This window comes from Lissotriton vulgaris, chromosome 11 (assembly GCF_964263255.1).
Source record: "Lissotriton vulgaris chromosome 11, aLisVul1.2, whole genome shotgun sequence".
NCBI lineage: Eukaryota > Metazoa > Chordata > Amphibia > Caudata > Salamandridae > Lissotriton > Lissotriton vulgaris.
The window spans coordinates 52,229,770-52,246,275 of record NC_141699.1 but is presented as its reverse complement, the minus strand read 5'-3'; the positions used below and the strand labels follow the sequence as shown (position 1 = coordinate 52,246,275).

Sequence of the window (16,506 nt, the reverse complement as noted above, 5' to 3'; positions counted from 1 at the left end):
GATGGCGATAGCGATGTCGGGTGCTGAAGAGGCGTTCATCCAGGTTTCCGTGAGGAAGGCGACGTCTGGTGAGGTTGTGTCGAGCAGGTTCCAGAGCTCGATGGCGTGTCTGTGGATGGAGCGGGTGTTGAGCAGGATGCATTTCAGGTGGCTGCTGCTGTTGCTCGTCTTGGTCTTGGTTGGTGCTGGAGTAGTGCTGGTCCGGATGCAGGTGAACTTGCAGGCGTTGCAGCAGAAGGGTCCGTGGGTGCGTCTCGTGCAGTTGAGGAAGTAAACTATCTAGGTGTAGGTCATTGTATCTCTGGACAGGGTGTTTTCTCTAAAAATAGAGCGTGTTGACTCCATAGTGAACATTAGTGAGTTGTTGCCTTTTCTAGGAATTGTAGAATTTTACTCTAAGTTCGTTCCAGGGTATGCAGATAAGACACAAAACCTTGGAAGGTTGACAGATGAGAGTTTGGATGACGGTTTATATGAGTACTAAGTGTGCAAGTGAGTTTGTCCTTATCAAGGAGGATTCAAAAGAAGTCCCTGCTTGCAAGCTGTTGTGCCAGTTTGACTGATGCTTGTGCCAAAGGTTTAGGAGAAGTGTTATTTCAAAAGAAATGTGGCGATAAACATTTGATTACTTGTGCTTCGAGATGTTTGAGAGGCTCGGAGATTAATTATTCTGTAATAGAGAAAGAATCTTTGGCCATATTTTGGGTATTAAGGAAGTTTAGAAATGTGGTTTGGGGTACCAAAGTGAAGGTCCTAGCAGACCATAAACCTTTAAAAGAGGTGTTTTCAAAATAGGGTCTGGATTCTATTTCTTCATGGATTAAGAAGTGGATTCTTTCACTTCAAGAGTTTGATTTCAATGTTGATTTTATTCCAGAGGTAATCATCAAATCTTCCAATTGTCTTTCACGTTTAGTAGATGAATAGAATTCTGATTTTGATGAAGAAAATGGTTGATGTGATAAATGTCTGTGAAATCACTTTGGGTGCAATATATGAGTCTGGGTGGAAAAATGAAATTGGTAATTATCTTGAAATCACAAAAGTTATTGAGTTGCTTCTATTGGGAAAGAACAGACATCTTGAGAAGCCATGGTCCTTAGTTGGTGAGGAACTATCTGTTGTGGATGGTGTGCTTGTTCTGGGTAAAAAGCTTGTTTCACCATTGGGTGTGTGTAGTAGGCTTCTCAATCTTACACATGTTGGACTATTGTGAAAACAAAAGAGTATTTGAGAATGCAATTCTGGTGGCCAGGGATGGATAATGAGGTTGAGAGAATGGTTTGTGATAGTCATGAGTGTTGTACTAGTGATAAAATATTGAAAAACAAACAAATGCCCATGGTCTGTAGGAGTTTACCTGATCATCCTTGGGATGAGATAGCCATTGATATTGTTGGACCTTTGCATGGTGTTAATGAAACTCTTTTCAGTTCTATCTGAAATATTGTTTTATTAACCATAAGAAAAGTTCCCTTTACCATCCAGAAACTAATGAGGCTTTGGAAAGGGTTAACAAGACTTTAAAAGAAAGCATATAATTGGCAAGGGCAAATAACTTGAACTGGAAATCTGTCTTGCAAGACAAGATCACTATTTATTGCACGTCTCCTCATATGACCACAGGAATATCTCCCTTTAAGTTATTCAAGGGTAGAGCTTCGAACTTTAAATTATGTCCAGGATGGAAGAGTTTGTATAAGGGGTTGAAAGCATTGGAGACAAAGAGAACTTGATAAATTGTTGACAAGGAAACTGTATTTTGATGTTAAGAAATGGGCCCAATCTAATTATATGAATGTTGGTGAGCATGTGAAGATTAGGGCACCTGTAGGTTGTCAACCCTGGTCAAAGTACACTAAAGTCAGAAAAGTTGTCAACATTTTCAAGAATGCTGTGAAGACTGATGATGGCAGAATTTGGAATAGGAGCCGGGTGGTTTTGGTCAATTCTAATTTGGTTTCATTCTCTAGTCCTAGGTATCTCACTTGCTCTTCTTCCTTGCCAAATAATGCTGATTTGATTCCTCTCTGATGTTTTCAGATACTTTGCCCTTTAATGTCAGAGAGAGGAGTCAGAGGATCAGTAGGTTACCTTTGTATATGAAGGACTATGTTTGTTTATTACTCTTACATATTAAGGACTGTGTTGGTTTTTTCTTGTGTTATCTTCTCCTTTTTTTGTTAAACATATTATTTATTGTAAAGAGGGAAGCTGTGTGACGTCATGCTCAGTTCCATGCAGCATGTTACCTTTAAGTTCCATGTAGAATTCTACTGTGCACATTCTTTGGTTGTCAGTTACTGGGAAGCTCCTGATAGCTGAGGTGAATAAACCGGACCTGACTTCAACTCCGTGTATGACTTTCATCTATATGTGCAGAAGACAACACACACAGTAATCACTAAGAGTTGACAATGGGGAACATGGATGTTCGAACTACTTTATGACAATTGTTCTCAAACATTAGATTCCTTTGCAAACAATTTTCTGACCTGTTCCTTCTTGTCCTTTGTTCACAGGAGGAGCTGATACTGTCCGGTTGGTGAATTCCGGGGACGCCTGCAGTGGGAGGGTGGAGATCAAACACGAGAATCGCTGGGGGACAGTCTGTGATAGCGACTGGAATCTGAAGGATGCTGAGGTGGTCTGTAGACAACTGAACTGTGGATCGGCATCCAGAGCAGAACAAGGAAATATTTTATTTAGAAACGGTGCCTTTCCCGTGTGGATGAGTGACGTCCGGTGCACTGGAGCAGAAAAGTCTATTTTCGATTGTCCACGTGCTTCATGGGGATTCAACAGCTGCAACAACAAGATGGATATTGGGGTGCAGTGCAGAGGTAAGAGAAACCAACAGCAATCCTTCAACAAAAAAGTACAGTTGGATTAAACAAAAAATGTCGTAACAACATCACATTGCTATTGAAATCATAAGAAAGAAAATTAATGAAACAAGACAATGTTAATCCTAATAGATGCATACAAGTAATTTGACAAATTGAATAGATTTTATTAGGAAATAGAGATTCTAGTGATATCCTTCAGAGATTGTAAAGTCTTTGAAGGCAACAAATGAAGAAGGATGTGTAGTGCAACAACCCTACATGCTGATGACTTACATCAAGAACCTGACCCTGTCACTTCTGCCCCTTCAAAATACGCAGGTTATAAGGTGAAGAAGTGTCCATCTCAAGGCAAAACCAAGACTAGTTTTCCATTCAAACTTTTATTTTTTGTATTTTATACATCAGATTCTATGCTTGTTTTTGATACAATCACTCAATCAACTTCATGTGAAAATATATATAAAGATGATGCTGAAGACATCAATGAAGAAAGAAGCATGACGTCAAAAGTAAGTAATCAATATATTTGGTAACCAATTCCAACAATTAAGAAGCCATGCAATATCTCAACCTACCATTTTAATATTATGTAAGCGAAATTACTGTCAGGGGCTAGCCACGCTATATGTGTTATTTCAACGGTACTCTGCGCCAAGGAGGCATTCCACGGGTATTATTTTGTTTTTCCCAAGGATCACCCAAGGATTTTTACGCTGCCCCAGATTTACTTAATCATTTAAACCTGGTGCAGCGCCAAAGTTTAAGCCTCCCCAGAGCAGGCCCAATGAGGACATTTTTGTTTTGCATTCGGCAGCACATTTTGAATTAGGAAAATGCATCTCAGGATTGTTTTTGCGCAATAAAGTGTTCCTTCTGGCACAAAACCAACCCTGTCTGCAAAGGAGGAACATTTGCACCATGGTGAAAGGGTGCCTACATTGTCACTAGGCAGCAAAATGTGCATTAGCGCAGGTGGAAGGACAGGAATGCACCGTATTTCATTAATAAGGTGGATTCTTGCACTTTCACATTAGTGTAGGGTAGCACAGCAAGAACACTTGCGACACTACCCTACACCAATTTCTCATTAATTAGGGCCCTTAAATGTTTCATCAGCAGAGCCCGCATGTGCTCCTTTGACTGAAAACAATCTCCGATGGCTCGACAGAGCAGAAGTTGTTGAAGAAAGGACATTACACCCTCTGCTCAAGAAAGGATGAAGGTGACATTTGTTTTTTATTCTGTTCATAAATAAAGAAAATGAATGAATAATAAACAAATGTTACTTATTAAAAAATACAGGCATCATTACGATGCTGGTGAAATTCTTGTCCAACCAGCATTGAGGCGGCAGCGGGACAGTCCGACAATGAGTTGGCGATCTTGCTGCCCTTATTACAATGCAGCCACCTTCACACCAGTTGCAAAGTGTATATTTTCCATTGCTGCTTGTGCAGCGGGCTGCAGCATCCCCCCAACAGAAAATGTACACTTTATAAACATCCTGCACCATATTGCAGGCACAATGCAATGCATGACACTAGGTGCAGGAATGTTTAGGGGGGCACCTTAGGTGCCCCTCAGCCCCATAGCAGAGGACCAGGGTGAGCCGCTGCTATAGGCCCCCAAAGTCACTTTCCACCTGGCTTTTCGAAGTGGGTGAAGTGCCATGAAAGAGTAGGCAGAAAAGTGACATTGTAATCCCTAAGCTGCTGCCTGAGCATGCGCTGCCCCTATTGTATGGATTACTGACCCTCAAACAGTTTGACAGGTTTATTGGCTCCATTGTAATGCATTGGTCGAACCGCAGCAAGAAACAACAGTCGACCACATCCAATGAGCCGTCAGAAGCGGTCGAACCGCCATCAGAATAAACCTCTAAATATAAATTCATTAACATTAATGACATTTCCACCCTTTACCCGTATAAGCCCCAAAAACCTACACCTAAAATGAAACTTAAAAAAAATATTTACACAAACACAATAAAACATTCTCAATCATATATTAACTAGAAGTTAACAACTAATTATTAATTAGTTAAAATGTATTTACCCCCCTCCCTTTACTCCTATAATCCCACAACCCAAACCTAACAAAGTAATTAAACAATTAACATAATGAATTATCAATTAATTAAGTAATTAATATCAATAATCATCTAATTAATAATGAACTTAAAAAACAATCATTGAACCCTTTAACACTATCAACCTCACAACCCACATCTACAAAAAATGTATATCACAATTAACATAATTAATTATCAATTAATTACTTGATATTAATTACAACTAATAAATAATTACAAATACATTACTTTTAACCCTTAACGCCTAAAAGCCCATAACGTGCACCTAAAAAAAGAAAATTATACAATTAACATAATGAATTAGCAATTAAGACATTAATTAATATTAATTAACAACTAATTATTAATGAATTAAAAATAAATTACTTCCCAAGATTCACCCCTGTAAACCCCACAACCTGCCCACAAAATTTACATTAAAAATAATTATTGGCAAACTACTGAGAATTTACCGAATGTATTAGAAAGCATTAGCAATAATTTACTAGAAAATTACATCAGATACATTTAAAATATATACCAACAAACATAACAATAATTAAAAAACTATATTTTAATAATCGATGAGCCTGATTACGATGTATGGTTTACAAATTCTTTCACAGGTTAACATAAATATTTCTGTTCAAAAACCATAATAAATTGAAATCCCTGCTGAAATAAAAGCTAATTAAATAAAGTGAATTTTATCATAGATGGGTCCTTAATTACTAATTAATGATCCCAATGTGTAAGCTGTATTTTTGCAACTAGTAAATATTTTGCAAACTGACACATGCATGATAAGGTTGGTTAAAAAAACTGTTTCAGAGAGAGTAGCAATTCAACCTAACTAATTAATGTTGATTAGGTTGGCTATAAATTGTGACTCAGTCTCCTTTGGAGCAATCACAAGGACACATTACTTATAGACAAAGCAAAACTGACTAAACAAACTCTCCACTTTTGCTTTGTGGACTTCAAAGCCGCTTTTAACAACGTCAATCGAGCCATTCTTTGGAAAAAATTAGCCCTCTGCGGGATTCCCACTCATCTCCTAAACCATTTGATCGAACTGCACTCCAACACGTGGGTTCAGGTGAAGCTCGGGAATGGAACCCACCTCTCTAGGCGCATACCAACTACAAAAGGCCTTAAGCAGGGGTGCGTTTTAGCACCAACCCTTTTCAATTTATTTACAGCTGATCTGCCACCTGCTCTAGAAGCCTGCAATGCGAACGCCCCGACTAGGGGGTCAAGCCTTGCCCAGCATATCCTACGCAGATGACGTGGTCCTGGTTAGTCACATTAAAGTAGGACTACAGCATCTCATTAATACATTGCATGGATACGCTGAAGAGAATTTACTTGAAGTAAATATCGATAAAACTAAAGTACTGTCAATAACTGGGAACAAAAAGTCCCACTCCTGGCTCCTTGAAAAACAAGTCATCGCGATCTGCTCTGAATATAAATATCTTGGCATCACAGTCGACAAAGGAGGCCACTTCTTAAACCACCTTGAGGCCACAAAGAGAAAAGGTATGCTGATTGCGACAACACTGAAACAACTCAAAACTAAGCTGAGCGGCCCCACTCTCCTCCCGTTGCTTCGTGTTGCCCAAGTTAAAATACAGTGATCTATTACCTATGGCAGCGAAGCATTAGGAGGTACAGATGTGATACTGCTGGACACAATCATTTCAAAAGCGTACAGACTCCTCTTAAATCTGCCACCTTATACCTCACAAGCCCAGATCCGGCTAGAACTTGGACTAACGAAACAACTGTTAGCAAGGAGAGGATCGTACATTAAGTGTTGATAAAAAATAAAGAATTCACCGGTCAACACACTGAACCATCAGCTTTGGCAAGATTTGTGCAGTTGCTCCAAAATGCCGGGGAAAAGGTACTTAGAGGAGTCCCTGGCCATTACAGGACTAAAAGAACTATGGGAAACATCATTACTGCATGCACAATTTAAGCATGTAGTAAATAAGAGCATAAAGAGACTCTCTTTTATAGAGGATAAAGCCACATTTGCCCATAGGCGCCACGCCTGGATGACTCTGAGCACATACAAATCACCCGGTTTACAGGCTTATTTTGGACTGCGGTATTGCAGGAAATCAAAAGCCTTTTTAAAACATAGGCTAGGAATCCTACCAGCCATACCACATCTACAACCATGGCTGAAAAGGAATTGTGGGACAACATGCAGGTTATGCGGTGCAGGGAAAGAAGACATCGAACATTTGCTATGCTCCTGCTCGAAGGTTAAAGAGGAAGAGTAGCTCTCCTAAAAACAACTTTTAACGAACGTAGAATACGCACAGAGACAAGCAGTCCTTGCATGCTTCGACCCACGACTTCTGTCACTAAGTGGGAAGTTGTTGAAATTCTTGACACTAGTGGTGCTTAAACTAACAAACCAAGACATCGGCGGCCCAGACAAAACATAAGGAACTATGGACACTCCTTAAACCCTTATTTTATAACTGTTATATCTTCTAATAATTAAGATCTCTCTCTTAAGACTTTTTATTGATGAAACGTGCATTCAATTGTATTTTTGTAATGGTTTTAATAATTCGGAAACAATACATTTTTTACTTACTTACTTACAAGGACGCAGGGGTCAGGGCCTGTGACTGGGAAGAGCCTAAAACATAGGGAATAAGCGTATAGCACCGAGAATTCTAAGTGCTACATTTAAAAAGAAATACTTGTTTAGCTAATTCTGCATTGGATAACCCACCCAAGTGAGCTATCATTTTACTCTGGAAACTAAGGAAAACGCTGTGGGGTAGGACATTTGTGCCGGCACAGTGATTCCACACAAAAATATGTGAAGAATGTGTTTTTTTCCAGCTGAATTTGAGGTTTGCATGGCATTCTGGGTAGGAAAACATTGGGGGATCCATCAAGCCATACCTCATTGGACTCCTCCGGGTGTCTAGTTTTCATAAATGTGTGGGTTTGGTACTTTCCGAAGATGGCCACCGAGCCCAGGGCCAAACCACAAGTGTCCCCCCAAAACCAGGTAGTTTTGTTATAGGTAATTTTGAAGTCTCCACAGTACGATTTGGGACATTTCCTGTTGCAGCCACTATGCCTACCCACACAAGTGAGGTACCATTTTTATCGGGAGACCTGGGGGAGTGGGAGGAAATTTGTGGATCCTCACAGATTTCAGAACTTTCCCACACAGATATTTGAGAAAACAAGTGATTTTTTTCAGCTAAATTTGACGTTTGCAGGGGATTCTGGATAGGAGAATGTTGGGGGACCCAGGCAAGCTATACCTCGCTGGACTCCCCCGAGTGTCTTGTTTTCAGAAATGTGTGGGTTTGGTAGGTTTCCCTAGATGGTCGTTGAGTCCGGGGCAAAATATTCTTGGGACCACCCGTGCGAAACCAGGTTGGTTTGTGATAGGTAATTTTGATGTCGCCTCGCTATGTTTTGCCTGTCGTGGGTCCTTGACCAACCCACGCAAGTGAGGTACCATTTTTATAGGGAGAGCTGTGGGAATGTTGAGTTGGAGGAAATTTGTGGAACCACACAGATTCCAGAATTTTCCCACACAGACATTTGAGAAAAAAGTAATTTTTTTCTGCTAAATTTGAGGTTTATCGGGGATTCTGGGTTGGAGAATGTTGGGGAACCCAGGCAATCCATACCTCTCTGGACTCCCTTGGGTGTCTAGTGTTTAGAAATGTGTGGGTTTGGTAGGTTTCCCTAGATGGCCGCCAAGCCGGGGGCCAAAAACTCATGGGACCCCCTTGAAAAACCAGGTTGGTTTGTAATAGGTGATTTTGATGTTGCCTCACTAAGTTTTGGGCCCTTCCCTACCACGGGTACTTGGCCCACCCAGACAAGTGAGGTACCATTTCTATTGGGATACTTGGAGAAATGCTGGGGGGTAGGAAATATGTTGTTTCTTTCTGCAGCGGGAACATTTTGGCACAATAATGCAAAGAAAATGTGACCGTCACATTTTGAGGTTTGCAGGACATAAGATGACATGTTGGGATCCACAAGAGAGAAATCACCATGTACTCCCTTGGGTGTTTAGTTTACGACAATATATATAATTGGTAGGTTATTCTTAGATGGAATGTACACCTTGGCATAGAGACACAAAAGCAAACATTACTGCACAGCCATCTATTACGCAAGCACACACACATACTGGTTGGATTTGGCACGAGGGCGAGTGATGGTTGAGTACATATACAATTTAATTAACAAGAGATTTCACAAAAATGAAATGCATTGTCAATATTTGAAAGGACAAAAAACTGAACCAGTGACGTCAAGCCACGTCAAGGCCCAAACCGCTTTACAGGCCATTTACACACCTTTCATATGCAATACACACAAGACCATTCACACCACCAGGCAAAAAACCAACACATTACAACATTCGCTGAAAGGGACAAGGTACACCCTTCTTGAGAAAGATAGAAAAGGCAACTATTTCTACACAACCACCTATTCCTCAAGAACACATACATACTGGTTGGATTTGGCACGAGAGTGAGTGATGGTTCGGTATACACAGCTGTGTTAACCAGAAATGTTACAAAAATGAAATGCATTGTTAATAATTTAACGGATGAGAAACTGAACCATTGACTCACAGCTCGTGAGCTGTAAAGCCACAACAAGGCACCAACCTCTTTAGAGACTATTGATACACCTTTTATACCTGTGACACATACAAAAGCATACACATCGCCAGTCTGGGGCCCAGCACATTACAACACTCATACCAGCAGACAGGGCTGTTCAAGGGCCCATCACTTTCACACGCCCACATTCCTGACACAGCAATCAAACCACCTCACAGATTGCGTGGAGTGGCATTTAGCTTGCAGTGTGTGTAGTGACCAGCTGCAAGTCACTACACACACACCGCCAGCCAAGCGCCAGTCAACGCACACTGCCAGCAAAGTGCCAGTCCACGCACACTGGCAGCCAAGCGCCAATCCATGCACACCGCCAGCCAAGCACCAGTCCACTCACCGCAGTCAAGCACCAGTCTGCTCACACTGCCAGCCTAGTGCCAGTCCATGCACACCACCAGCCAAGCACCAATCCATGCACACTGCCAGCCAAGAGCCAATCCACGCACACCACCAGCAAACCACCAGCCAAGCGCCAGTCCATGCACACCACCAGCCAAGCACCAATCCACGCACACCGCCAGCCAAGAGCCAATACACGGACTCCGCCAGCCAAGCGATAGTCCACGCACACTGCCAGCCAAGATCCATTCCAAGCACACTGCCAGCCAAGAGCCAATACACTCACACCACCAGCCAAGTGCCAATCCACACACACCACCAGCCAAGCACCACTCCACTCACAGACAGCCAAGCGCCAGTCCACGCACATCACCGGCCAAGCGCCAATCCATGCACACCACCAGCCAAGCACCAATCCACGCTCACCGCCAGCCATGCGCCAGTCCACTCACCACCAGCCAAGCGCCAGTTCACGCACACCGCCAGCCAAGCACCAGTCCACGCACACTGTCATAAACTTGTTTTTAAGAAATAAAACACAAACTAATTGCAATTAGATACAAAACTATAACTACAAACACGGGAGGCGCAAGAGGGCGTCAAGCAAGATCGCCACACCTGTTTGAGGCTCCTGCTTCCCGGGTGTTTATCCATCATCCATCCTGTCCATTGTTCGAATACTGTGCTACTGAAAGGCCCCACTCTATCACCCTGATCGTGGAGCATCTGAGGGGGCCAGCTGCGGGACGATACACTGCCCCGATTCTGAATTGCTTGCTTTCCGATCCCCGCCTCCCTCATCCATAAAATGGCAGCTGCGGCGCTCGAGTGACCGGAGGGGGACACTGGTGAGCTGTCCACTATGACACTGGCACACAGAGAAGAAATCGGCGCACTAAGCGGCTTGCCCTTGCTGGCGGGTAAATCCTGGAGAGTTGAGCGAGTATCCCCGCAGCCCGCTGACGGAGTTGAAGACCCAGGGGGAGACTGCGACGGATCATCGTGGTGAGTGCTTTGTGCCGCGCTGGGGCCCATGCCGCTCCTGCTGACGAACCTGTGACTTTCCAGGGTCGGCCCGGTGTGACATGCAGCCCTATTGTTCCTTACCTCGCGGCATGCAGCGGCCGGACAGGCCTGTAAGGGGGGCCCCTCCAGAGTGAGGCTTAGCATGCGCGGCCCCTGCCGGGCTGCTTTGCATGGAAGAGAGGAACCATGAGCTGCCTGATTGAAGTCCTGGGGAGGAAGCTGCCCTGCATATGCTGCTGAGACCGGTGCTACCATTGCAGCCTTTCTTCACTTGAACCCTGTTGCAATGTGAAGGTGGATAAGGGGCTCCGAGAGACCGCTGTCTTCCGGACGCCCCACTGTGATGGATGTGATGGATGCATGGCCTAGAACCTGCTAAATCACTGTTGGGACTTGACTATTCCCTTCTGGGCACCGAAGGAGATATAGAGGTACCCCCCTCACCGCCAAAGTTGCCAGAGGGGCCTTAAAGACGATAAAAAGGGAACAACCATAGCTTCACATGCGAGGCCATTGATTGCTATGAGCCGGGCCTGTGGAATCTCTCCTGCACCTGCTACATCTGTTGCTGAGGACAGTGTGCTGTGGGCTACCCACTCTTCCTGCTGCCGTCGTGTATTGCACTACTTGCCCCACCGCAATATGCTGAACGCACATCTCCGAAGTGAGAGACGTATCCCACCGGGACCCAGCCGATTTGCAGGACCACCATGGGGAAGCCAGGACGGCAAGCAGCCGAAACATCTACAGCAGACCTGAAAGAACTATTGCTAGTAATGCAGTCTAGCCTGACATCAATAGAATCTAAAATGGACTCCATGTCTGCTAGAATAAATGACCCTACTCACAGAGTGGAGACGCATGATGACAGGTGAACCGAGGCAGAGAGGCGAATATCTGACTTGGAAGACACATCGAGTGCCACCAGTACACGCAAGCCCAAAATGGACAGAGTATTAAAGGTGATAGCTGCTAAAAATGAGGAATTGGAATCATGCTCAAGAAGGAATAACCTCCGAATCCTAGGTGTATCGGGGTTGACAGCCACTGGGAAAATGGAGGAGTATGTAGAAAGCCTGTTCATAGCACTATTCGGCATAGAGGAATTCTCATCGGTCCTTGTGGTGGAGAGAACGCACCGCTCGTTGGCGAGCCGTCCTGCTCCCGGAACCCCACTGTGCCCCATCATAGCAAAACTGCTGAACTATCGCGACAGGGACACGGCACACCGACTCTCCCGAGAGAAAGGTTGCCTCAAACATGAAGGAATTGATATATCAATTTACCACGATTTTACCATGGCTGTCCAAGAGCAGAGATGAAAATTCCTCCAAGTCAAGAAAAAACTTCTACAACTTAATATTCTGTATGCCATGCTTTTCCCGGCCCGCCTTAAAGTGACGCACTAAAGCAAACAGCACTCTTTCACCAACCCGCAAAATGCCTAGGACTTCATCAAAACCATACCTGGGTGGCCGGGGGGCCTGGCGTCTCCTGAACGCTGGTTGGAAGACAACAGAGGAGCCTCGGACATTGAGTAGCACCCTCCTCAGAAGACAACGCACTCACTCTCATCCTCTCATCGCTGGTGTGCTGAGTGGTCGCTCCCCAGTCTCCCTGGCGAGATCTGGTATCGTTGTGCTGCGATTTGATTGTAAACCTACTTTAAATAATTGCCGGTAGACTGCCTTGGCTGCCACTTCGCTTTGTTAGCGTTTATTATTGCCACAGTGACTTTCACTTTTATAGCGCGATAACTCCCGGCGCTCTGCATTGCTCACCCCTCCGCTGCCATTTTGTTTGTATTTGTTGTTGTGCTTGTTGTAGAAACCCGTCCTCTGTAGCCCGCCCCGCCTCCCAGCTGAGCCGCCCTCGCCCCTCCCCCTCCACTACCCATATATGACAGATGTACTTTCGCGCAGCGGTCGCGCCCCATTCGGGCCGAAGGTGCGCCAAAGGTAAGCCCGTCTACGCCCGTCCGCGCCTGGACCGCGCCCAGCGCCAGACCCCCTGCCCCTCGTACCACCCACCCACCCCGCATTACATACAATGCCACCTCCCTCCTAGCCCTTAACTCCGGCCGCTCCCTCTACTGCGTCCAAGCCGCTCCTGGACACACCCATGGACCCTTCTCATGCAACTCCTGCAAGTTCGACGGCACCAAAACCTACTCCTCATCCACCAACGCGACACAGAGACCCGACACCAACCACCTAAAATGCATCCTGCTCAACACCCGCTCAATCCACAGACATGCCATCGACCTTTGGAATCTACTAGACACCATCTCACCAGACGTCGCCTTCCTAACAGAAACATGGATGAACGCATCATCAGCCCCAGACATCACCATTGCCATCCCAGAAGGATACAAGATCATCCGTAAGGACCGCGTCAAGAATACAGGAGGAGGCATCGCCATCGTCCACAAGAATTCCATTCACATCTCAACCAGCTCAGATGACAACCTTGCCAGCGCCGAGCACCTCCACTTCCAGATCCACACCGACCCCAAAACCACACTTAGAGGCACCCTTCTCTACCGGCCCCCGGGCGCAATTCAATGACGATATCACTGACTTCATCACCCCACACGCCCTCCCCTCCGAGGACTACATCCTATTGGGAGACCTCAATTTTCACCTGGAAAAGAGCAATGACAACAGCGCCACCACCCTTCTGGACAACCTCGCAAACCTCGGACTTAAACAACTTGTCACTTCCCCCACCCACATTGCAGGTCACACACTCGACCCTATCTTCACCTCCAGCAAATACGTCTCCTTCAGCCACACCACAGCTCTTCATTGGACGGACCACAGCTGCGTTCACTTTCTCTACAATAAGCCCACAATCCACTACCACCCTCAACCCACCCTGCGTAGAAATTGGAACAAACTCACCATCGACCAGATCTCTTCATCGCTCCTCCAAATCCCTCCTGTCCACTCCTCAAACCCCGACCAAGCAGCCATTAACTTCACCCAATGGCTATCCAAAAGCGCCGACATCCTAGCACCGTTGAAAAAACATCAAAACAAACTAAGCAGCAAGAAGGCCTCCTGGTTCAATGATGATCTTAAGAAATCCAAGAAACTCTGCCGCTCCCTCGAGAAAGCATGGAAAAAAGACCCAAACTCCAACACCAGAAACGCCTTCAAAAACGCCACCCGCATACACCACCAACTAATCCGGTCTGCCAAGAAAGCCGCCTTCAAAGACCGACTAGATAACAACGCCCACCATAGCAAGGAGTTATTCAACATCGTCAAAGAATTTACCAACCCATCAGCCAACTCCAACGACATCACCCCCTCTCAAGCCCTCTGCGACTCCCTAGCCTCCTTCTTCCACAACAAAATTGCAGACATCCACAACAGCTTCGACAACCGACCCGAAGACCTACGCACCCTACCTTCTGCAGGACCTTCTCCCCCCTTGAACATCCTTAACGACTGGAACCCAATCTCCACTGAGGACACCATCCGCCTGATGAACTCCATCCACTCAGGATCCCCAACTGACCCATGCCCTCACCACATCTTCAACAAAGCAGACTCCATCATAGCACCACGCCTCCGAGACGTCATCAACTGCTCCCTCAACTCCGCCACCTTCCCGGAAAGCTGGAAACACGCAGAACTCAGCGCCCTTCTAAAGAAACCCACAGCTGACCCCACCGAACTCCAAAACTACTGCCACATCTCGCTCCTTCCTTTCCCGGCCAAAGTCATCGAGAAAGCTGTCAACAACCAGCTTGCCGCCTTTCTCGAAAGCAACAAATTTCTCGACACATCACAGTCCGGATTCTGAGCCAAACACAGTACTGAGACCGCACTCATCGCAGCAACAGATGACATTCGAACCCTACTGGATAATGGAGAAACAGTCGCCCTCATCCTTCTTGACCTCTCCGCAGCCTTCGACACAGTCTGCCATAGCACCTTATTACAGCGCCTCTGCAACATCGGAATCCAAGGAAAACCTCTGGAATGGATCACCTCTTTCCTCACCGGAAGAACTCAGAGAGTCCGACTCCTTCCATTCAAATCAGAGGCCTCTGAAGTCATCTGCGGCGTGCCGCAAGGATCATCACTCAGCCCCACCCTCTTCAACGTATACATGAGCCCCCTCGCAGCCATCGTTCGCCAACACAATCTCAACATCATCTCCTACGCTGACGACACCCAACTGATCCTCTCACTCACCAAGAACCCCAACACCGCCAAAAACAACTTACACGAAGGAATGAAAGAAGTAGCCGATTGGATGAAGCACAGCCGTCTGAAACTGAATTCAGACAAAACAGAAGTCCTAATCTTAGGTACATCCCCCTCCGCCTGGGACGACTCTTGGTGGCCAGAGGCCCTTGGAAAAGCACCCACCCCAACGGACCACGCACGAAACCTGGGCGTCATCCTGGACTCCTCACTCTCAATGACCAGACAAGTCAACGCTGTCTCATCATCCTGCTTCAACATTCTTCACATGCTCAAAAAAACTTTTCGCTGGATCCCCACCGAAACTAGAAAAACGGTCACTCACGCACTTGTCACGAGTCGCCTGGACTACGGAAACACCATACACGCCGGTACCACCGCAAAACTCCAGAAAAAACTTCAACGCATCCAGAACGCCTCAGCCAGGCTCATACTTGATATCCCGCGTAAAGAACACATCTCTGGTCACCTGAAAAACTTCCACTGGCTCCCCGTAAATAATAGAATTACCTTCCGCCTATTAACCCACGCACACAAAGCACTTTACGAACTTGGACCCGAATGCCTCAACACACGCTTGTCCTTCTACACCCCCTCCCGTCATCTACGATCCTCCAACCAAGCCCTGGCCACTGTTCCCCGCATCAACAAAGCCACCATGGGAGGTAGATCCTTCTCCTACCTGGCAGCCAAAACCTGGAACTCTCTCCCCACTCACCTTCGGCTTACTCAGAACCACCTAGCATTCAGAAAGCAACTTAAAACTTGGATATTCGACAAGTAATTTCCCCCCTTCCTCAAGCGCCTTGAGACCCTATGGGTATGTAGCGCGCTATATAAATTTCTGACTTGACTGGACATGACTCTGCGTCAGCTTTGTGGAGTACCTACGACCATTGTGGACTGTGACAAATACTCTAAGGCCCCCACTCATGTACCGAAGACCTAACGTGGCCTGGGCCTCGCTTGCTGCGGAGTGACACTTACGGTTGCAAAACTTGGCCCCGCTCATACCAAACTCAACTGTGGCCCCATATGTACACTGAGCACGCTGCCCTCCTTTGCCAACACCTGACCTACTCTTGACGTAGTGTGATGTTCTCAGATTAGGCGGAGCCTCTCCGCTTCGAGCCCAGGCCTCGCAGATATGTGACAGACCCTACATGTCTGCCACAAAATGTGCGCTCCTCTATCAACTAATGGAAGGACCTCGACAGGGGTGGCGCCGCAACAGACAATAAGACACAATGGACCTATACCTCTTCACCTGAGCACCCTCACCCTCGCAAGGTGCATTTGGCAGCCCTTTA

General features: G+C 45.8%; 1 protein-coding gene across 1 annotated transcript in view; it reads left to right on the top strand.

Annotated features, from left to right (window-relative positions):
* LOC147678942 (CD5 antigen-like) overlaps positions 1 to 16,506 on the top strand; it is a 192,307-nt gene that overhangs the window by 105,387 nt on the left and 70,414 nt on the right. Inside the window, exon 5 of the mRNA XM_086942441.1 lies at positions 2,523 to 2,843. Coding sequence (XP_086798567.1) covers positions 2,523 to 2,843 — 321 coding nt within the window. The remainder of the gene's footprint in view (positions 1 to 2,522; positions 2,844 to 16,506) is intronic.